The sequence below is a fragment of the Poecilia reticulata genome, linkage group LG17, assembly GCF_000633615.1.
Source record: "Poecilia reticulata strain Guanapo linkage group LG17, Guppy_female_1.0+MT, whole genome shotgun sequence".
Lineage (NCBI taxonomy): Eukaryota > Metazoa > Chordata > Actinopteri > Cyprinodontiformes > Poeciliidae > Poecilia > Poecilia reticulata.
The window spans coordinates 1,563,205-1,586,227 of record NC_024347.1 but is presented as its reverse complement, the minus strand read 5'-3'; the positions used below and the strand labels follow the sequence as shown (position 1 = coordinate 1,586,227).

Sequence of the window (23,023 nt, the reverse complement as noted above, 5' to 3'; positions counted from 1 at the left end):
ATCTGCTCAAAAACATTTTATGTCAACCATCTATAAATTCCCATTATGTTGGGCCAAACTTTTACTTTGCTCTCCATTTGGTAAAAGAGCAGTTTGTCATTGTGACAGGAAGAACACCCCAGGCGGGGTTGCTTTCCTAAAGATGACTGATACTGCAGCTCCACCAGGGAGGGCACAGGAAAAAAAACAGAAAAAGGAAAAAAGGGAAATGAGGGGGATCGATGGATGGGTCAGTGGATTATTCAATAAAGCCACACTTGGAATCTGGCTACGGACCTCAAATACTGGTCCGTAGCCGAATCTGTACCGCGAGCACAGATTTGCACGTTTGAGAGGGAGGGAAGAAACGGAGAGGGAGGGTCGTCGTATTCTCCGAGGTCCAACTAGAGCTGTGCTGCCTCTGCACCCGCTATACATCATCTGACAAACAGGTAGCTAACATACGGCGAAGGCACGAAGAAAAAGAAGAAGAAGCCCACAGATGGGAAGGGAGAAAGATGCAGCGATAGGCAGGAAGAATAAAAGAATAATAGAGAGGGAGAAAAGGTTAATCTAGTCAGGAAGGGTCCAGTAGCCACAGATTTTCAGATATCCCTGCTGCTCTTGGAAAATAAAATCAGCTACAGGCTGTGCTCCCGTTTCATTACCAAGCGCAACCGTCATACCAGTCCATTGTGACTAACAGCTGAGTCCGTGTTTGTGCCCGAACAGATGGAGCGCATGTCAAGATCCGTCATCAACGCTGAATCGTACCGACAGCGGGACATGTAATTGACCTCTCACTGAGCCAAGGGGCGTGGCGACTCGCACTGTACACGTCGACAGATATCGTTTTCTACAAACTAATCAAACAAATTCAACTGAACCAGCTCAAGAAGCGATAGGGGTCTTTGCAAGCCTCTGCTGAAGCTATGACTTACGCAGAACCCTTCCGAAACGGACGAATTCAGAGGTGTAGTAAAGAGAGGACAGCCTATAAACTCACTGAACTGAAGAGGCAGTGGTTGGAAATGATACACAAAATACTCTGGAGCAAGAAGTGAAAGTTTCTCCGGCAGCTTTACAAAGTGACGACAAGCTGTGATACTTAACTAAGGGAGTGCTGCTCAGTGGTTAGGTCTGAAAGCCTTGGCGTCGCACCGCCATATTTGTTTGGTTTTGAATGTACAAGATGAAAATAAGCATGTATCATGCGTAAAGTTGGGGAGCGAAAGTCCCCATCGCTTCTTTTCTCATCGTATTTTATTATTTTGCAGTTCTCGTCTCTATGTGCAAATATTCCCTCAGATATGTTTGATTCAACCCATTTGAGGGCACTCAGACATAACGGTTTGGAAAATGAAATAATAATATATATATATTTTTTAAAAAACACTAAAATGTGATACCATCCCGAAAAGTAGAAAAAAGTAACCAGCACCATTTCTTTTCGTTTTAGATACGCCAACCTACAAGGCGAGATAAGAGGAAGTGCAGCAGCGGCTTAACTTTGTTTCGATCAGTTCTGAAGTTGCTTCGGAGATAAGACGCTCAGGCTGCTTGAAATCAAAGTTTCCCTGTCGCGTGAACGTGCTTGCAACTTTTTATGGCAACGAGCCATGTTAATTAATTACAAGAGAGTGAGTTTTCAAATGGTCTCTTTGTCGAGCAAAAAAAAAAAAAAAAAAACTTTCAGCAAATGTCAAGACAATGCATCTAAAGGTGTCTGAATTTGCAGAGACAGAGCAGTCGGCAGGTTTCACTGGAAATAGCTCATCTGATAACGCATGGATATGCTTCAACGCTGCTATAAATCAACACTAAAATCTAGGACTTTAAGTATGACTCACTGCCTGCAGTGGTGACAAAATTAGGCCACTGGTTACACATTGTTGTCCAGATGAAATTTTGTTCAACAAATAACCTCAGGCTATGACAATCTGGAAACCTGCATCTGTTTGGTACCATTAAGAGACAGAGAGAGAGAGAGAGAGAGAGAGAGAGAGAGAGAGAGAGAGAGAGAGAGAGGACTGACTGATATGTCAGAATGTGCCAAAACTCTTTCCTGAAACAGATGGATGACACAACGGAATGAAACAGAAAGGCTTAGCCATTTTTACAAGCAGAACATATGAAAGCATCCAAATTCAAATTTGACTGAAAAAAAATCACATTGCTCTGCTGTCTCTGCAATGTGTTGTCATCCTGCAAGAGGTCAGACAGAATGGTGGCAGGTAGGGCCCGTGACTGACTCAACGGAGAAAAATGGGTCAAAACAAGTAAATTTAGGATACCAACAGGAGATGGCAGAGGCAGAAAATAGTCGTCCCCTTTCAGTCAACAGCAAAGACCAAAGACAATGTTTGGACGGACGTCAACCAACGGGGAAATAAAAAGAATCTCCACGTCACTCATGGCAACGCAAGACGAGATCAGACGGGAGAGAGACGGATGGAGTGAAAATGTGCCAGGACAAGAGGGGTTGCGAGGAAAAGTGGCGCGCGGCAAATAGGCTCGGGCCTGCGAAGAGTTGCCTTGAAATGACAGTTGATTATTTCCTAACAGTTTGCTTTGACAACCCAAAGACACGTCGCTTCGCTTAAGGGAGTAACATCTTAAAAGGAAGACATTATTTCCAGTGGAAAAAAAGCTTCCAAGACGGATGCGGTTTCCGTTTTGCCTCGATGTTATGAGTAAAGCGAGAGGAGAGCCGGGATCGGGGTTGGGACGCGGAGGGGGAGGTTTTGGCGTTGACCTGCCACTGATGCGTCTCTAAGGCGACAGCAGCAGTCACGGAGCTGAACTGGAGTGCATCTGTGAAGTGATCTCTGCTGACTCTGTCATGGGGACTTGTTTGGCTGCAGTGTCACTGCAGCGGCGCAGTGACACGTTGAGCTTTTTGTGAATTAACGAAGCATATCTGATGCAGACATCTTCATTTCACTGATACGGCTCAACTAATTTGCGAAAATGGGGCTGATGTCAGAAAGAACCGAAAGCAGGCAGCGATTTCAAGCAATGACTCATCGCCGTATTTTCATATCAGCCTTTATCGTTTATCAGCTTGCAGTGTTTTTGAAAAAACGCAGTCCAAGTTTGAAATGTACCTTGTAGCCAAGGTGACAGTTTTGGTCATATTAGACCAGGGATGTCTAAAGATTTTCACAGACAAATAAAATCTTAAACATTTATTTATGTACAGTAGGTACAAGTCAAAGTATTTTCTTTTATTAACAATTTGTCTGTTTTCATTGATTACATTTTGCTAAAATCAGCAAGCAGTGCCCATTTGTTGCCAGGTGTAAAATAAATAAATAAGAATAAAATTAATTAAAATAGTCAATCTAAAACAAATTTTGGGAAATATTTACCTTTTATTTAATGCTGCAACTCTACAAAATCCAGTTTATATTTTGGATCAATACTGACACTGTCATGAGTTGTGGTTGGTGGTGGTGAGGAAAGACGCAGAGACCCAGGTATGAAGATGATAATGATGGTTTTAATGGAGAAGATGCTCAAACAGTCCAAAAACAGGCGACACAGCACAGAAGTTAGCACGCAGCTAAATACCGGTAGCACTGACAACAAAGACTGACACAATGAGCTAATGCCCACACAGGACTTCACAGTTCAACTGTGCGGGCAGACTGACTACACGTACGTTACACAAACTTAGACAAGGACCCAACGAGGAACACAGACAACAGGTGGGACTAAATACACACGGGGTAATCAAGGGAATGAGACACACCTGGGAACCACACACAAAAAACTCAAAAATAAACACACAGAAACACGGATCATGACAGACACAAATACATTTTCAACAAATATTAGACTACTTTGCTAAATTATTTGGAGAATATGTGTTAAAAATATCTGTTGCACTCCAGCCAACTTGACCAAGCATAAGCTATTTTCTACATTTCTGTTTCTAGATGTGCAAAGATCGTCCTTTAAAAGTATTCGACTCAGGGGGGCTGAATCCAGAAACGAATGCCACACTTTTCAGATTTAAATCAGCTAAAAATATTGAAAACCATTTAACCTTTCCTTTTCTTTTTACCGTTATATGCTGCTTTACTTTGGTTTGTCACGAACAGCTTCAATTGAAAAGAATGAATGCTGCGTTTGTAATGTGACTTTACAAAAAAGAAAAAAGAAGAATCCAAGCAAGGCTTCACTCTTACGATGAAAAATAGAAAATAAAAAAATTAAAAATCATTCTTGTTATTATGAGAGCATTTCATGTACTGGGAGCAACGCAGCTACAGATGTAACGGAAAATAAAACGAGCCTAAGAGAGCTTTTCAGAACAAAACATTTATAAAACATAAGAGAAGGATGAGAAAAGCAGTCAAAATCCTCCGTCAAATCATTTTAGGAACAGCAAAATTCTTGAAAATACTCACCCTAACCCAAAAACCTGAGTTAAGAAACGAGAGATTTAAAAAAAACAAACAAAAAAACAAAGGAGCGAAGTGAGCACGTGGCATGTTGCAGCTGTGCAACTCCTTGATTCTTCCTCTGACAAGCATTTCATCCCCCTTCTGTGCTCCAAGATTACCAAACATCTACAAAAAAATGCAAAAGAGAGCACAAGACAGAAAGGGAGCCAAGGACTGAACAAAAGACTGACACTGAATATTTTACCCAGACAGGATCTTATTAGATTAAAAACACTCCACTTTCATGTGAAGTGACAGCTGATGAGACGCCATGCATCATCTGGGAAATGCTTCTGCTCCAAATGCCATGACGCGCAATAAAAAAAATAAAAAACAAAAAGGAGAAGTTTCACAAAACAAAAGTTCAGCCAGAAAATACTAGAGCAAAAATGAAACCCCAGCCTGCTGGGGGTAGACACCAACCCACCTGCGACCCCTGCCAGGATGCGAGGGTTGAGATAACAGATGGACACATGAATTATATTTTAGTGTTTTCAGGCGTGTACCAACAGATTTCAGACAAAACAATAGCGGAAATCTCAGCTACATTTGAAATCCTAGGCAGTTTTCTGTCACGGTTTGCTTTATGACCTGACTTTAGAAAAAATGTGAGCCACTTTGTTCGATGGCGCTCGAGAAAACTCGAGTTCAGTTTTAAATGGCATGCCGTGATCTTTACCCTCAACCATTTCTGCCAAAATTACTGAGTCACAGCCGGAACATTGGAATTATTATCTTTAATTATCATGCTTTTAAAACCACACAACAAGTCTGTAATGGGAGGGTTATTTGGGAATATTTTGGTTAATACTTCAAAATCTTTGCAGACATTTGGGGTCAAATGAAACCGTGTTTCAGGGAAGCTTATTTCTATCCAATAATGTGGGCAAACAGCAGCTTTTATCTTGGTATGGACCAAAAAGGTTACACTGCTGCTGCTGGAAGTAAAACATTAATAATATATTGAAGAGTGATTATTTCATGGCATATAGAACTAGTGTTTGAGTCTATGTGGTTGACCTTTAAGCTAAATATCAAGAGGTCAAAAAAAAAGAAATGGTTAGAATGCAAATCGTGCAGAGTACCAACTTGTATGCTACTATGTAGTTTGAGAACACTGCAAGAAAAAATTGATCAATTTTGGGTTTTAGAGGTTCACTTTGTGATATGTGGATTATAAGTACATTGCTTGTTATAAACTTACTTTATAATATTGTGGTATATCTTTCAAAACTAATATAAAATTAAATTATCTGAGAGATTCTTTTGATCACCTGACCGCATCGGAATATCCAACAACCCGGAAATACGGTGATATGGAAAGGTTAAGTGCATAGGCATGACATGGTATGTTAATGAGTATAAAATGGAAAACAACTAAATAGTGATGCAGGAGTAATTAAWATTAATATGGCTGGCTTCGCTGAGGACACGACTGGACTGATGTCAGACCAAATGAAGCTTCCTGACAGGGCGAACAGGAGCAGGGATTGTTTTTAAAGACCAAGGCTGGAGTAGATCAAACCAAGCAGATACACGGTTCTGCTGCCACATTCAATGTTATTCATAAAAAATAAAAATAAAAAAATCTGATTTGTACCACTTCCAAATGTGGCGCTAAATCGAATTTTTATCAATCGCTTTCCAAGCTGTCACTTTTCATCTGACTTTTGTCAGATAAAGTCGTATCCCGACAGACCTCTCTGCAGAAGTTGCAGTCAAAGCGCCACAAAAGGTCATTACTATCCGTTGTACCTTCTTTTTTTTTTCTTAGCTTCCTTCGTCAACTGATCTTCTGACAACACTGTCGGCTCCCACTGCTCGACAACTGCTTCAAAAATCGCTCCATTATCACGTCGAAGTTATTTTTCTGCGCTTGCRGGTCACTTTGGAGTCATAAATCGTTCACCCACAAGTCTGATTATGTGTGGCTGATGTTAATTAGCAGCATGACCGACCACGCAAAAGAACAAACAAAACAACAACAAAAAAATCGGATTTCAGCAAAAGAAACAGAGTTGAGCATCAACATCTACCGTGTGAAAGTAGCCATTAAGACGCCTTGAGGAAATTAAACAACATGCAAACCTTTTTAAGGCAACACAGGAGACCTGGAGCAGTATCTGCAGTGAAATTTGGCTTGCATGCCACACTCTTCAGATTACAACATGTGAAAATTGTGAGAACCGAGTTCATGAGCAGTTTCTGCAAAACCCAGGCCATCCACAAAAATCCAATTGCAAATTTCTCAGTTCAAAGTTAAGGGGAGTTAACAGCCGAACTCAGCCACTTCGACACAACTTAGTTCCAAGTCTCATTTAATTTGGTAAGCAATTACTGCTCAAAACATTGGATGTTTTCTTAATTCAGATCCAGCGCGTAACGCATCGCGCTGATGAAAGGCTTTTTGAAGAACGTCAGGATTTCTCATTTAAGTATTAAATGAGACATTCTGAAGCAGTTGAAGAAATATTAGCAAATCTCACACCATCCGTGACCTTGATGGTTAATCACTTTTACACCGACTCATTCAGCTGCGTCTCTGTACTGACAAAGACATGGCTGAATGTGTGAATCAGAGAGGAGAGAAAGAAAGAAAAAAAAGAAGGAAAAGCCAGGCAGACGTCAGTCAGATATCGACTGCAGCAGAACTGACAAGTATCAAATGTGTTTGTTATTTTCCTCCGGTTGCTAAATGGCCCTTGGTGGAGCTGCAAACAACCTTCATTTATTCATGCATTTGGCCTGGTTTCGGTGCAACGTGTCAAGCTCGATGTGCCGGAGCGGTGTGGCGCCGCAGCCGAAGAGTTTGGCTCGACCTGACAACGCTCTTTGAAAGCAGCAGCAGACGCCGGCGAGCCTTAACGAGTCGGGAGGTTTATCAAAGTTTGGATAAGTGTGTCACCTGCTGTCGAGATGGCTGAAGTCCAGCAGGTTGAACTCCCGGTTGTCCTGAGAGTGATAGATCGTGTCAACGTCCTGAAACAACAGAGAGGCAAACAAAAGTAAAGAAAAAAAAAAACAAAACAAAAAACTTTGAGAACCGGGTAATTGAGATATATGCATTCATTATTATTATTATTATTCCCTCAGCTCCACTGCAGTGTTCTCTCTAGTTTTTCATTTTGAGTGCCTAGAGCAGTTTTCTGTCTTATCAAACACAATTTTACCACGGCCATTAAATCAGTCGTTGGACAGGCTCCAAGTCCCAGTGAGAAAAAAAAACAAAAAAAATCTGCATATTTGCAAAGGTTGTCAGTCAAGAGAAGCAGGAAGTTCTCAAAATCTTGGACTGGACCTCAAGCAACATTGATTTTGTTCCTTTTCACTCCTCCTCCCCCCCAGACTCTGGAGTATTTATTTCCAAATGAAATACAACATGTACTTTCAGGGAGAAGTTTGGACCACTAAGCAGCAAATCAGCTTTTTTTCTTTTTTGTTCTGTTTATTGAAAATAAGAAGAAAAATCTCCTAAAACTTCTTAAACAGGCTTAAACTGGACACGGTTAACCCGTTTCTTCTGCACCGTTTTCTATCATGTTTTGATTTTACTCAACTTTCTATTAATATTCATGGATGCAGCACTCTGAGCACCCAGCTTCTTTAGTAGTGACCCTTAGTTGTTTATTCTACTTGCAGAGGATGTTGTGTTGAACAATATACCATGATATGTTATGATATAGCATATCTACATTAGAAATTCTTGGTCTTATGCAGTTAATATTAAATACAATGGTAATTCAGTAAGAGGGACTCGTGGAATAATAGTTGTGAGAGGTTGAAACTGTTTTTTACTTTTCAAATTAGCAAATTATTTTAATAAATTGTTTTTACAACAAATACAATAAGATTTGATTATGATTATTTATTTCTTTTTTTACGAGTTTGACTTCAGACTCAGCTGAAATTCCTAGGAGGAAAATATAAAAATATACAGGAAAGATTGCATTGATTTGATTTTGATGATGCTGCGTGTTTAAAAAGTGAAAGATATTACACAATATTAGAAAATAAGCTAATTTTTCAGTCTATACTTTGTTTCTGTACTAGTTTTGCCTCTTTTTTTTCCCAAGATTTTGTGCTCTTTTTCTTTTAATGACTTGTGTATGGAAAGGTTAAACTGACCAACACAAATAAATATAACACTTAAAATTTATCAGAAACAAAAACATCAAATGCATCACTTCAAGTATGACAAACCTATATGAGTTTCAATATTTCACCAATTAGCCAGTTACGTAAATACGTCTACATTTTGATGATATCCTAACTCATTCAGGTACATCTACTAAATCAATATTGATCGTATCAAAAAGGAATCGAATTAGCATCAACGTGGCCTTCTCACCCACTGGACTTCTTCTTTGCAGCCGATCCCATTGTAGTCGCAAAGGGCAGCGTACGTCTCAGAAAAACCGCCTGAAATGACGAGATGTGTCCACAAATCACAAACAGACGAGGTCCAATACAAAAAGAAGTTAAATAGAAATCTGAAGCTTAAAAGAGATGAGGTGCATTAAAGTTAATGTCACAATGTGAGAGACTGAGATCGGCTGTGGTACGGTGAGATGAAAGACAACAAGAAGATCTTCAAAGAGCTCTTCATGTAGATTAAGAAGATTACAAGCAAAAGAAGAAGAAGAATTCGGGCTTCTCACCCACTTTCGGACAAGTCCTAAAAAGTTTTTTTTTTTTTATGGTGTAACTGTCAGAGCGGGGAAATGGACTCTCAATTGCAGTTATTGTTGATCTCCAGCTACGTGGGCATGTGTGTGCAGAACTAACCACAGGTCTTCGGAGGTTCTAATGACGATTCGGAGTTGGGTGAAAACTTCTGGCTGCCATCAGGCACGTCTCCCTCCGCTCGGCAAATCGGAGGACTGAAAAAAACAAACAAAAAAAAAAAAATCGTTCAGCCGCACACAAATCTACAGGCAGGTCATGTCGAGCTGTGCTGCAACTTAATGTTTAATACCTGCAGTGAAAAAAACAACAACAAAAAAACAAGCAGATGTTAAGTAGGTGTTTGTTTCTCTTGGTTACTGTCCTGCAGCCATGTGTTGGCGTGAAGAATGTGGTAATTGCAACAAAGGAGAAGATCAGGTTTAGATTTCTAAGAAAGCAGAAATAAAAATGCATGTCTGGAAATGAATAGCTGGGAATGTCGAAACGTTTGACTGGCTTCAGATCCATCTGACTACTCATCGCGCCAGAAAAAAGAATTTTCCCCCTTACAAATATCGTAACTTTTTCTTTGCCAACGTTTCAGCTGTTTCACCCGGATTCAATCTGGGATTAGATTTAATTTTGCAAGTGACGAGTAATTCAATCTAAAAACTATTTTCCCACAGGTTTTGGGCTGTATTTCACACTAAAGACCCGACTAGGCATCCCCTTGCCGCAGTCTGTCAAAAACAGGGCTGACTAACCAAAAGTGTTAATAGTTAAACAGTTAAAAAGCCAACAACAAAAACTAAAAATCACTGCAAATTAACAAATCACTGAAATCAGTTTTAGCGGAACACCCACAGCGCTTCAGGCACATCTAAGATGACACAGATCGCTCCCAACAGGAGCTGCGAATTAAAGTCTTGCAGATTTAGTTTCAGGTCGGACAAAACGAGCAGACCGCTCTGCAAACGACTCCCTTTTCTTTCCCCTTTTCAAAGGTCTGGCACAAGGCGGCTTTCAAGCTTTGGCGCAGCCCACCCGTTTATTGCTGGGCAGGCTTCTGCTATTAGCAATAATAACAATAATGCATTTCTCCTTTCTGGCCGAGTTACACAAGCGCACAAAGAGAGCATTTTAACAAAACTACACCAACCTACACGGCTAAATTCTGTAATCTTTTTTTAAGGTTATTACAGAGCCCTGTTTGCACTGGGGAAGAGTCTCATTTGCAGCAGGCTCATTTTTGTTCATTATAGATACTTAAGTCAGAGCCGAGATGCATCAAAAGCTTCTACAAAGTCAAAGCTGATTATGACATTGTGCACTGGTCATGAATAAATAAAAAGCAGAAAGGAGAATTTGATTCCTGAGACGCTGGTTGGCAACCTAACAGAAAATACTTCTGATACTATTGTTTATTTCCTGAAAACTGACACTGAGTATGCAGAAATCTGTGAGAAACTGGGATTTTAAACCAACTAAATACATTAAACACACCATACTATACTGGAGGAAACATGACTTTTATTTTTGCACAAATGTCAATAGGTTGGATTCTGGAGAAAATTAACATCCAGAGCCTTGCAAAAGCATAACATGCCTAAAACATTTTCACATTGCCGCATTGTACAAATAATCTTCAAAATATCGTATTGAGATTTTGGCTGATGGACCAACAAAATGTAGAGCCAAGTTACGAAGCAACAGGATACAAGGGTTTTCAAATGATTTTACAGATTAAAATCTGAAAAGTGTGGCGTGTGTTTGCACCAACACCACTTTAGTCAATACTTTAAAATCGCCTTTTCCTGTAGTTGCAGCAGCAGGTTTTTGGGGTACATCCCTTCTAGCTTCGAATAAGTAAATGAGGTTTTTGCTCATTCCTCTGTGTAAAATAGCAAAAGCTCTGTTAGTTTGGATGGAGAACTCCTGACGCCATCAATTGCCACGTCTTTCTAAGGATTCCCAGAATGGATTCAGGTCTGAACTTAAGACTACCATGTGATATACCGAATCTGCTTTATCAACACCATGTGTGTGGTGCTATTTAGGACTCATTGAATAATCTTTTTTTTTTTTAAACATGAAAAACCAATATTTAGTTTTATAACTCACTAATCTTTTTGTCTTTCTTTTGGTTTGTATTTTCTTCTAATTCATGTAAAGCACCTGGAACTTCAGTCTTGTTGCTGAAAATGTGCTACATAAATAAAATGACCTTATCTTACCTGAAAGGTCAATTCAAGAATGGTGTAAATTTGGCCTGCCAGAGCAAGCAGTCAATGCAGACGGAGATTTTAACTGACAAATTTAAATCTTCTATAAATAGATTTTTTATTCTGGTTGCTGAGAATAGACTTTGCTCCATCCATTTCCCTTTTTCTCACAATCATGCACTATTTTTTGGAAAATGTCAAAAAAACTGTAGCTTGCGATCATAATGCCACCAAATGCGAAAAAAAAAGTACGAATCCTTTTACTGTACTGCACATGATGTTTGATTGCATCTGCTTCCTTTTTGTTTTATGTTGATAGAATTACATCATGCTGCTGAATTCAGCACACATCGCGCTTAATCCTGTTTGTCAACAAACCGCACACACCTGACCACATTCGCGACCTTAATCTTTGCCTTATCACCAGAATCAGCATTGGGCGCGAGTTATTTTTATACCACCTGCATTTTCCACTTCGGCGCAGCACAACCAATCAGTGACACGGCTGTGCAATCAAACCCACATCATCATCTCCCCCTCTGTTCTCTCCGCTCTTTAGTGTCTTTAAATGTGCTCACTGGAAGCGAGCATCTACCGGGAGCCGGATGAAAAACAGCTGTTAAAAGTGCGTGGAACTGGACGGATGTGGCATCACGGCCCTGAGCGCGCCAACAAGCAGGACGAAGTCAGGAACATCAAAGACTGAGAATCCTAAAATAAATCGGACTTAAACAAAAGACAATCCACCCAGGACAAGAGGCCAGTTCAAGAACAGCTTCTTGCATATAGAGTGAGGGTTTGCTGCTAACTCACTGCCAGTGGGTTTTTTCGGCTGCTTCATCTTCCACACATGAACCTCTTTATAAACAGCAACTGCTGCCGAGTCCTAAAATGTACCAAGGCAGAAATAAAGTCGCTGCAAATTACAGTGCCGATAAAAACAAATCTGACGGCTAAAGAAGAAAACAATACGATGATGCCGGCTCGCCGACACGAAGGTCAGTGTTGTTCGTCTCAGATGACAAAAAAAAAAAAAAAAAAAACCCACAAAATTTTTTTCTCTTTCAAGACTTACGCATAAATTGAGTTGTTGAAGACGCGGGAGAGGGCGTAGTTGATGTGGTTGACCACGTGATCCAGCTGCTCCTGCGTCTGAAGGCGTAGCGAGAAGGTGGTCTTGTCTGTATCGATGACCACCTGATTATAAACATGAGATCAGTTTTTCTTTCTGCAAGAAGTTACACTCATTGGGTGGTTCACACACAGGTGAGCTTCTGACCTGGTAGTCTGGATAGGTGTTCATTGCTCTGATTTCCAAAAAGTTGAAAGTGACTTCCACCTGAAAAAAGAAAACGGGAACAAGCTATCACTTTGGTTTTCAGTGATGTGCATAATGTATGCACAATTTTTAAGAAAAACAATCTGTTAAGGATTGCTACAACATTAATTAGACCCTGGAGTTTAAAAAATATGCAAATGGGGTTAAAACAAGAAGTCACTGCCTGCTGAACCCAGAAGACAATGAATGCAAATTGACCCATAACAATTTCGACTAAGTCTCGTCTTACACCTTAAATATCTATGATTAAATTTACATCTCATTATTTCTTGTATAACCTTTTACATCAACTTTTGTTTTATAATTGTTTAACACAAATTAATAAAGAATGCATTTCTTTAAAATAAAAAAAGAAAAAGCCAATTTACAGCAAATGTCATCGTGAGGTTCTTTAAAAGTCAAACAAGTCCAAATCAAATACAGTTCTGTTATGTATAGTCATTTCACATGAGCCAGATTCATTCCAATTAAAGCCAAGAATACAATTAGATTCAGATCAAATGAAAAAGGGGAAGTTGATTTTATGGTAAGAGACATGACCTTCCAAGATCATTTCTTCTTAAACTTCTTCTTTCGTTGTTTTTGGGCTGCAGTCAGCATCTCAAAGGTCTTTTTGGAGGGTTGCCATTTAACATTTTGGGCCCAGAGCCTTCAGTAGTAACTGTCTTGATGTGTCTAACCTTAGAAACAATGACTTATTGCTGCTCCTGACCAACAGATTCCACAGGAAAATGGCAACCATGATGAGTCCACAAGGAAGACTGCCTCAACCTACAAGTAAGGTGAGTAAGATAGGTCTTGAAAAGAGTCCAATTCATCAACCCATATGCTTTTCCAGTCATCTATTAACTCACTGATGAAAGGAGATATAAGCCACTGATGTCAAGACGTGGAAGATTCTTGTAATGCATGGAAGGTTCTACCCAAACTCCGGCATCCTGAGATTGTATGTCAAGCAGAGGAAGGAGTTTGAGGACTAATGATATTTAGGGCATAACAGCAAAGAACCAGGAGTACATCAGGAAGATGGCACCCAAAGACGAGCTGTTAAGTGAATGTGTCAGGCCTGAGAACAAGAACAGGACTAGACGACACCATCAAGCGACAGGCCTCTACATGGCGCCAACAGGGTGACGGAGGTAATCAATGTTGAAAACTCCCACTAATAGCCAAAGAGGCCCAGACTGATGGACAACACAAAGGCACTAACTATTGCAGCAGGTTTTCAGCACAAAAATGGTAAATATCTGGGTTTGTCACATTGTACATGACTCAAGATTCAGGCAGAGCAAAGATGACCCAGGAACGGTCCAGCACATAATAGCAGGGTTTAAGATGGCAGCCAGACAAAGACTTCATGGGTCCAAAATTAATAGTAGAGTAGAGAGCAGAAACAAATTAAGGTCTCAAAAAGTAAAAAGAGAAGCTGTGGAGAGTCCAGGTCTCATTGGTGCCAGTGATTATTGGTGCACTTGGGGCTATGATGACCCTGAAATTGAAGAGGTTTCTGCAGTAGATTGCACAAACAACCTTTAGGATCAGCTGAGATACTGCACATAATAGGAAGCTTTACTAATGTCTAATTTCAGTTTTAGACTCCGTACTGAGGGAACAAATTAAAACTATCTGGATTAACTATTTACATCAAAAGCAAGGACAAGGACCAGGAACAGGAACAAAGATTCCCTTTATGTCTGTTTCTGGCTTACACACAGATCATCCCGTTTTATTGGGAAATAAAAGTTTGATTTGCCTCAAGAATACTAAAGTTTCTTTTTTTTTTTGCTTTCAATATTTAAGATACCTTTCTGTTGCCTTATACCAGTGGCCACATATCACTTTTACGGTATCATTACATACCATCATCAGAGTTGTAAATATTACTTCTCCATTCTCTGCTGAGGATTTTGTTTTGCCTCTGCATTAGCGTGAGCTCACGTCTGGCAAGCAAAAGGCATTAAATTCCACTGAGAGCGAGGAACATTTACCTTGGTGGGCACTTTGACAGCGAAGAGATACAGTCTCCATGTTGCCAGGACCTGAGGGGGAGAACACATTTATTTATTTATTTTTCTGTCACTGAGCCGCAAACGCAAGATGCAAATCAGAGCAAACAAAAAAATAGCACGGCACAAAAAGAGCGCGAATCGTCTCTGCAGTTCATCCAAATGTCTTCGCGAGTCGAACGGAGCACTCTAAACATTAGCCTGCTAATGGCGGCGGGGTTAGGCAGAATGTGAAAGAAATATAATGATGAGCCTGCGAGTCATGTGACAGACTAATTTATTTCAGTAAGTTGTGTTGATGGAACTAAGTAGCAATTATTCAACAGATGCCTCATTGTGCTAGAGAGAGAGAGAGGAAATCCTTGGTAAAACAGGAGGGAGATAGAAGACAAAGACAAAAAAACAAAAAATGAGGTGCTTTTTGTTGGCAAAAAAAAAAAAAAAAAAAGGGCATTACCATTTTAAAGTGTCTGGGGTAAAACAGGAGAAGCAAAACGAGAATATATTAATATTCTGCCCATCCTATTAATCTCATTTATAATTCAGAAATCCACAATTAGCATACCCCATGTATGCACTGTGCATCTCTTCTCCACTCCAACTCTCTCTATTAGTCACACTTCCTCTGTATCTTTTCCAGTTTAGCGCTTAGTTCTCGTTCTGTCTCAGTTCTAATTCTCTTTCTTGTTTCATGTCAGTCCATTGGATTTTTTTTTTTTTCATCTTCTTGGCCCGTCCCTAATTTCTCCCATCTCTGTGTGCCACGCTGTACGTCCTCTCTGTCGGGTTTGTGTCCAGAACCCCTGACACCTCACTCCATCCCCTTGTGCCCTCAGCCCTTTCCACCCTCGGCTCCCTTCGCAATTCAGTTTTTTCTATTCCTTTTCTGCTCTGTCGCTTTCAATTCCTCAAGGCCTTTCTGTGCTGAATGGCTAATGGCGCCCTGCAGAGAGGCGGAGAGAGGAAGAAAGAAAATGAAACGTACAGAGACAGACAGAAAGAAAGAAGAGGGGAAGGGTAGATAGAAACGCAGAGACACTCGATTTTTTTTTTTCCCCCCGTTAATGGACTCCTCGGATTCCTCTTAACGATACCACATCGTCTCCCGGCAGAGACAGCGTTACACATCAACACCCGGTGTCTTAAATATACAGACACGCATAACGGACTCCGACAGAGTTCTGAGGCAAAACAAAGGGAGATGGAATAATACCTCCCATCAAAACGGGAACAAAAACCAGAAAATGAATGCATCTTCTCTGAAGATCTGAAGTCAAACAAGAAGCTTGAGAACAAGTCTATAAGCGGCCGTAAATCCAGAGACGAGCGGGGTCCTTCCAGACGGAGCCGAGCCGAGACATAAACAACTAATTATAAAGTGACTAATAAAAGCCTTCAAAAGGCCCCGCAACCTGACAAAGGGTCTCCTCGTGTAAACAAAGACATCAATAATGCAAGCTCGCCAAAGGGCCAGCTGGAACCTCAGAAGCGAGCTTGTTCTGAAGACTGTCCCTCCATCATTGCCTAAACAGACAATGACGTATCATTCAATGACTGTTTAGGCCCCATTAGGGACGAACACAGCAAAATTATCTTCCCTTTAATGTGCTGCGTTAAGTTGAGAAATCTTAATGGCGTTAGCTTAGCGTAACGGAGACAGTGGGCAACAATGGCAATTAACCTCCTACGCATGCCATAGTTCAGCTAACCTTCCAGGAACCTCTAACAAAGCAGCGCACATCAATCAGACAATGAACTCTTTATGCCCCTATCGCGATAAGTATGGTGCAGGCAGTACAACGATACACTATCATTAGTCCCATAGTAGCAACATTTATTTGACATAAAGCAACATTTGAGTAAAAAAAGAAAGCAGTAAATGTAATTGTTCTGAAATGTACTGAACAAAGAACGACTTGGGTCACAGACTTGGCGTTAAAAGCCCCAGGTTGCATCAATATACGTCCCTGTACAATATGCAGGGCGCCTTAGGCTACAGAATGTCAATCTGACACTTGTCAAGCAGCTGGTGGGTGTGTTTCTGTGTTAAATAAATAAATAAATGATAAAAACTTATATGAAGAAAACCTATAATAAAAGGTGAATCGAAGGTTGCCTGAGGTGACGCTGCGTCTCAGGCACAGACGGTAAAGTGGTGGCTCTGCTGCATGACTGTTGTGGAAGAGGTTCAGAAAAAAAAAACAAATACTCTGAAATTCACCTTGCACTCTCAATAATCTAACATTTGGGCTTAATAGTTCAATGACATGACAGCATTTTTCATAAATTACATCAGAAGTATTTTGGGCTTTTTATAAGGACACWCTTTACAATGAYAATGCTGGCAAGCTACAGGATTGTAGCCACAGCTACCATGGGGCAGGTTGCTACGCTGCGCCAACGGCCCTTCTGACTGACACCAGCTGGCAAGGTGGGTGAAGGGTCTTGTTCAAGGACTCAAYAATAGAGACAGATACAGCAGGGGCTCAAACCGGCGACACACCGATTGCAGGACGAACCCCCATCTCCGTCACCGCCATTGAGTGTCAAATTCTGACTTACAATGGATTAAATAGAAAGTTGGCATTACGTGTTCTTAAAGCTGGCATGTCCCACAAAAGAGTCGCAAATCTTTCAATTAAAAAAAGCATCTGGGTGCTGAGGTGGTGCTGGGGTTGACCACAACCCACATAAGGAGGCCTTAGTCCTCGACACGGCTGTCGCAGGTTCGGATGGTGGATGAGTGTGTGGTTGTGTGTTTACTGTGGCACTGAGCTGTGACAGCTTCTACACTAAAGACTGTTGATGTGTAYTGGTRGCTCTCGTGAGTGTTCACTGATTGGATTTTTGAATTTCCAACAGCCTGAATAAGCTGAAAATCAACTTATTTCTCAGTGCATCTCTGAGTCCTTTTGTGGGGTGGAATTATAATTTCCCTCCTTATCCATATTTTATACTTACAAATACAAGTGAGTTACGCAATAAAATATGTGGTAGATACACCCTAAGGTATACTTTCTAGATGGGTTTATAAGAGCATTGWTGTAATTTTGCATAAAGATTATGTCCTTGGATTGGGAGCACCCACTTGTCTTCGGATAAATGAGTTGTCTCAAAACCACAAACTAAGCCACAAGAAAGAATATCCAGCAATTTATTATTAATTAGCCCTGCCAGCCACAGCTTAAGACAAACCCCAGCAGTCGAAATCAGACTATTTGRCCTACTTGTTGCATTCTTTCTGCCAACACTCGTCCTAGARAGCTCCATCCAAAAASCCTAAAAAGCTGCTCAAATATTGCTCTGGAATGATTGGAGATGAGATGGTCAGCTTCTTTGATGTGGTCAGCCAAGCARCCAGCAAGTGACAGTTTAAAAAAAAAAAAGAACGGATGAAGGATGTGGCAGGAGAAAGGACTGGAATGTAAAGATGACAAGATGAGAGGTACAGAGGTGCCCTTGCTGTGATGTGTGAGTGTCAGAAGCTCCAGTTCAAAGAACCAACCAGCCAGCCGGCGAGCCGGACCCAGCAGCGACGCCGCGAGAGCAGGACGAGGCTTGTGTGTCACTCAGGAGTTCCTCTGCGCCGCAYGCACAAGAGAGCAACTTTGTCTCTCTTTTCGCACACACACACACGCACGCACGCACACGCACGCACACATGCGCATTCATGAGGGAGGTTCAGAGGGCGGGGGCTTATATTAATCTTAAGCTGTCAGGCTCTTGCACTTCAAACGAGATGTGGTGGAAATCAAAGCATTTCACTGGATCGCGTGTGATTGCACACGGGCGTGCGCCGCRCCAAGCCGCTCCGTGACGTAGCCTCTGAGGAAACAAGCAGGGGGGTCTGTGCCAGATTTGGTCACCAGTGGTATTTTTGGCCCGACCACAAGGGCATCTCAAAACGAGCGCACAGAAAAGCCCCAACACGCTCACATCGAAGCGGACACATGCTAACATGTCGCACATTCATGAATATACAGACTGGAAAAACTAGTCGTACCCCATGGACTGTTTCATATTTTATCACRTTYCAACCACAGTCTTTGATGCATTCTGGTAGTATTTTATGTGATGAAACATTAAAAAGTAGTAAAAAGCATTTTTAATTTAAGGATATAACTAAACATGSAATATGAATGCCAGTTACAAGAAGAAAATATATACTGTAGGCCTRAATCAGGTAGGAGGGTGAATAATTTGGTCTTAACTGTGGTTCTTGTGCTGAMACAAGAATAAGCCGTTGTAAAAAAAAAAATAAACAACTGCACAACCTAGTAGCTAAGTAACTCAAGAAATTAATTCAGCTTAAAAAAAAAGAGCAAAACCATGTCGTCCTTCAATCTGTTCATGATCGGGAAAATGGAGATGTCCCTGATTCTGATGTATGACAAAGGGATAAAACYAAATGAGGAAAAAAAAGAAACATAGAACTTGAAAATATAACAATGCGCTGGGTGTTTTTTAGAAGAAAGAAGGATATAACTATTCACACTTCATTCAGATAATAAAAAAAAAAGTCTAACTCCTGGCAAATAGACAAAGCCAAGATTAAAAGAGGGCAGGAAGGAATAAAGAAGACTGACAACGTGTAAACGTGGTGCAAGATAAACGCAGAGAATGACTGGGGTTAAATGGCTGCAGACAGACAAGACGGAGAGAAGGACAAGTGTCTGGAGTGAAAAGAGAGACGGGAAATGAATAAGATGCAGAGGGGGCAGAAACAGTCGCAGTCTGCCTTTAAGTCCTGACAGTGCATGCTCACACTCATTCACACTTTCTCTCTCTTCCCCTCTCCCTCCACCACGAGGGAAGAGAGAAGGTCAGCAGTCACACTTCACACTCACTGCCACAGGCTAGCCAACATGTGTTAAGATAATCAAAGGAAATTTCAGTCCTAATTACAGCGCCGAGCGCTCAGCAAGCGCCATCAGACGGTAAATATAGAGGCTTGCCGAGAAAAACAACTTTTCGGAGGCAATCTCGCAGAGAMAGAGACGTAAAAAAGAAATTCATGGTGATGTTCGCTATCACATGAGCRTATTATGTTTCAGAGAGATTGAGACTGCTGGAACGCGGGACTCACGGRCCCCAAAGCACGGGCCGTGTCTGCTTCAGAGCTTTGTGCTGCGCCTTCCTCCAGAGCCCCAGAACACAGCTGGAGGTCTCTGGGAAACTGAGTCATCTCGCAGGCTCACTTTCACCATCTTGAATTATGTAATTCACAGAGAGCGCTTTAGGCTTTATTTACTATCAGAGCGGACTTGTGGTRTGTCAGACGCGGTTTTTCTCAACGACGGCTTAAAATGAGGAGGACTGAAAGCAATCGCGAACAAMGACTGCGAAGCTGATGATTCAAGGGTTTTTTTGGTTTGTTTGTTTTTAGTAAACATTTGACAGAGTATTGTTGAGTCGACCTTCTGAAAATGAAAAGGGAATAGCAGAACCCAGGGAACGAGGGCATTAACGAGAACAGTACCCAAAAGGCTCCTGGTAACACAGGAGGAGCCAAAGAGATCCACAGTTCAGGTTAGATGGTGGCATTTATCGTATTGTTTATCGTTTACCGGGATGCATTTCTTATCGTGATGATATTTTGATTCATTGTTGTCACAACGTACTCAAATTAAATAACCCCTAAAACGCTCCATATTGTCAGGACTGTTATTTTTACGATTGTTAACCGTTTCTTCCATAAAGGCTGTGGAGAATCATCCRTTCTCCATGCTGAGTTCTTGATATAACAGGTTGAAAAAGAGTCAGTGRATTGAATTCATGAATTCCATGTATTAAAACCAAAACACAGCCGGTCAATTCTGACCTGCTACCTTTAAAAGCTAACATGCAAAATGGCATCCCACAAGAGTTTCCCATTCCCTTTGTCTCTCTGAGCTACGTCCCAAAGAGGGCGTCACCTAGTGTGTCATTCCTTACCCCAGCTCTCACTTTTTAGGTTTAGCTTAGCTTTAGCTTAGGAACTAGCTAAAAGAGATAGAGGGAAAACACAGAATTATTTATTCTCAACAAGGTGTACCACTGAATATCAACAAATTTAAAAATTATAATTAAACGCAGTTTCTGTGTGCATTTCAGCAATAAAAATCACTTCTTAACTTCTTTATCTGATTGCGTATTTCAAATGGSAATCTTTGAGAGACTGTGATTGCTGTCATGCGGTCACAGTCGTACGGTTACCTAAAAAAGAAAGAAGTAATAAGTTTTGTTATCACTTGTCGTCATCACTACAGTAGCACAAACTATCTAGATAAATCTTTAARTCCATACCGTTCACACCTCRTTCAGGAARGAGGATCTCAGGACAAATATCGGTGCACTCATCAAATTTGGCCCCATGCAATTGTTGCTAGGCGATCTTAACTTTTTTGTTTAGCAACATACTGCCAAAAGAATGAAGCTTTTTTCTTCAGCAGGCAGAGAAGCTGGACAAACCTTTTCTTGCCCATCATGTAAAGCATTATGTGTGGCAGAAAATTAACTTTGCCTTTTGCTCTGAACAAATCACCCCCACTGGATTAGGGAACATCATAGTGTGGGATTATTTTTTTTTAATCATTAAGAACCGRAAAGCTGATCAGTGTTGATTAGAAAATGGATAAAGTTAAATACAGGGAAAGAAAAGCTCCAAAAGATTACAACAGAGGTACGCCTTAAGCAGAACAACAATGTTGCACAACCACAACAGTGGAAAAGTTTAGATTGAGGAATGTAATAGAAGATTTGAAAACTGCTGTTCAAAGATGAGCTTCATCCCTGATCTCAGATTTTTATGACTATACAATTTAGAAAACAAAGCATCATTTTTCCCTCCACAATAAAATGCTACTTTATTTTAGACATAAAATCCGAGTTTTGCGGCAAAACGGGACAACTGTTCAAGGAGTTCAGGGCACTGCAAGTGCGAAAGGAACTGGCCGTCTTCCAGCTGGAAGACAAAGTTGCAGACAACATTAAACTTCACACACAAGGCAACTTATTCATATTGGCAGCCAGGCGCTTCCTGCTGACGATGCAGCACCAGGTGTCACTGGGGTGAAGCAATGAAGTTTGCAAGAGGAGAACGCTTGCTCAGAAGCAGGTTTTCAACTACGCAATTTCCCCGAGTATGAGCAGTGAGCTTTAACTTTCCAAGTTTCACTCTTGAACTTAGCTTTTTGCAAATTACACCCAGTCCGACTTATTGCTCAGGTTGGTGGGACGTATTCAATAAGTAAATGAGCCCGGCTACTGAACTCCAGGGGGAATCATGTGGAAAAACGAGACATTTTCTGGATTTGGTATTATATTTCGGATGCGCCCATGAATACGTCAAGAGGTAGAACGGCGAGGGGCGCATCCACTATATGGCATCTGTAAGTGGCTAAACAAAACATCGATCTATGCATGATCCGTGAACACGTATTTTCCCAACCACTAAAAAACAAAAAGATATGGAGCAATGCCTCAGGAGAACCTCTCGTTCTCCCGCTCGTGTTTTTTTTTTTTAAATGAGATGTTCAACAAAACTCAGGAGTTTCTTTTTTTCTTGTGAGCATGAAAACCTCAAATATGCATGAGATGGCAGGGCAAAAAAAAAGAAAAAAAGATGAGGATTCAGATGAGGTTTGGCGCTTTTTCCCCCTTGCAACAATCTAGAATCCCTCAGGCGGCTGCATGCTACAATTGCTCACCGTTTTCTTTATCGGAGCTAAAAACACTAAACGCTGAGGCAGCATTAGGAGCCGCTCTTGCCTATCGGTCAGATCAGGTGTCTTGAACAGCTTTGGCGAGCTGTAGTGGAAACGGCGCTTCCATGTGCCATTAGACGTGTCTGGATAACTTGTTGGAGGAATTGAAATTAAATAAAACTAACGGCGTAAAGCAAATCAAAGTCTCCCAGAAGACGTGCGCAATCTCCAGAGATCGTCCGAGGAACTTATCGAGCTTCAGATTTACGAGCCTCGCGTTTCGTGTACGGCCCAACTCTGCAAAAAACTGAAAATGTCATGGGGTGTGGTTGATAACGGTGAGGAGATGACGCTTAGGCCCAGATTATGGTGAAAATGATGAATTTAATGACGAAGACCTCACAACAAGGAACAACAGGGAAACAGCACGAGGAAAACTGGCAGCACGGAGACTGGTGACATCAATAGACGTTCAACAGGGACCATAGACAAACTATTGACAAGGACCCGACGAAGAACACAGACAACAGGTGAGACTAAATACACACGGGGCAATCACGGGAACGAGACACACCTGGGAGACAATCAACGGGGAAAGACGCAGAGACAGGATTAACAGGGAACAGGATCACACAGAAACTCAAAAATAAACACATAGAAACACGGATCATGACAG

General features: G+C 41.1%; 1 protein-coding gene across 3 annotated transcripts in view; it reads right to left on the bottom strand.

Annotated features, from left to right (window-relative positions):
- The window catches only part of carmil3 (capping protein regulator and myosin 1 linker 3), a 110,301-nt gene that overhangs the window by 70,379 nt on the left and 16,899 nt on the right, over nucleotides 1–23,023 (bottom strand). For all 3 annotated transcript variants that reach the window (XM_008432998.2, XM_017310136.1, XM_017310137.1), the window contains exons 3-8: nucleotides 14,645–14,695; nucleotides 12,597–12,656; nucleotides 12,393–12,514; nucleotides 9,216–9,310; nucleotides 8,779–8,849; nucleotides 7,336–7,409 (exon numbers count right to left, since the gene is read on the bottom strand). In XM_008432998.2, coding sequence (XP_008431220.1) covers nucleotides 7,336–7,409; nucleotides 8,779–8,849; nucleotides 9,216–9,310; nucleotides 12,393–12,514; nucleotides 12,597–12,656; nucleotides 14,645–14,695 — 473 coding nt within the window. The remainder of the gene's footprint in view (nucleotides 1–7,335; nucleotides 7,410–8,778; nucleotides 8,850–9,215; nucleotides 9,311–12,392; nucleotides 12,515–12,596; nucleotides 12,657–14,644; nucleotides 14,696–23,023) is intronic.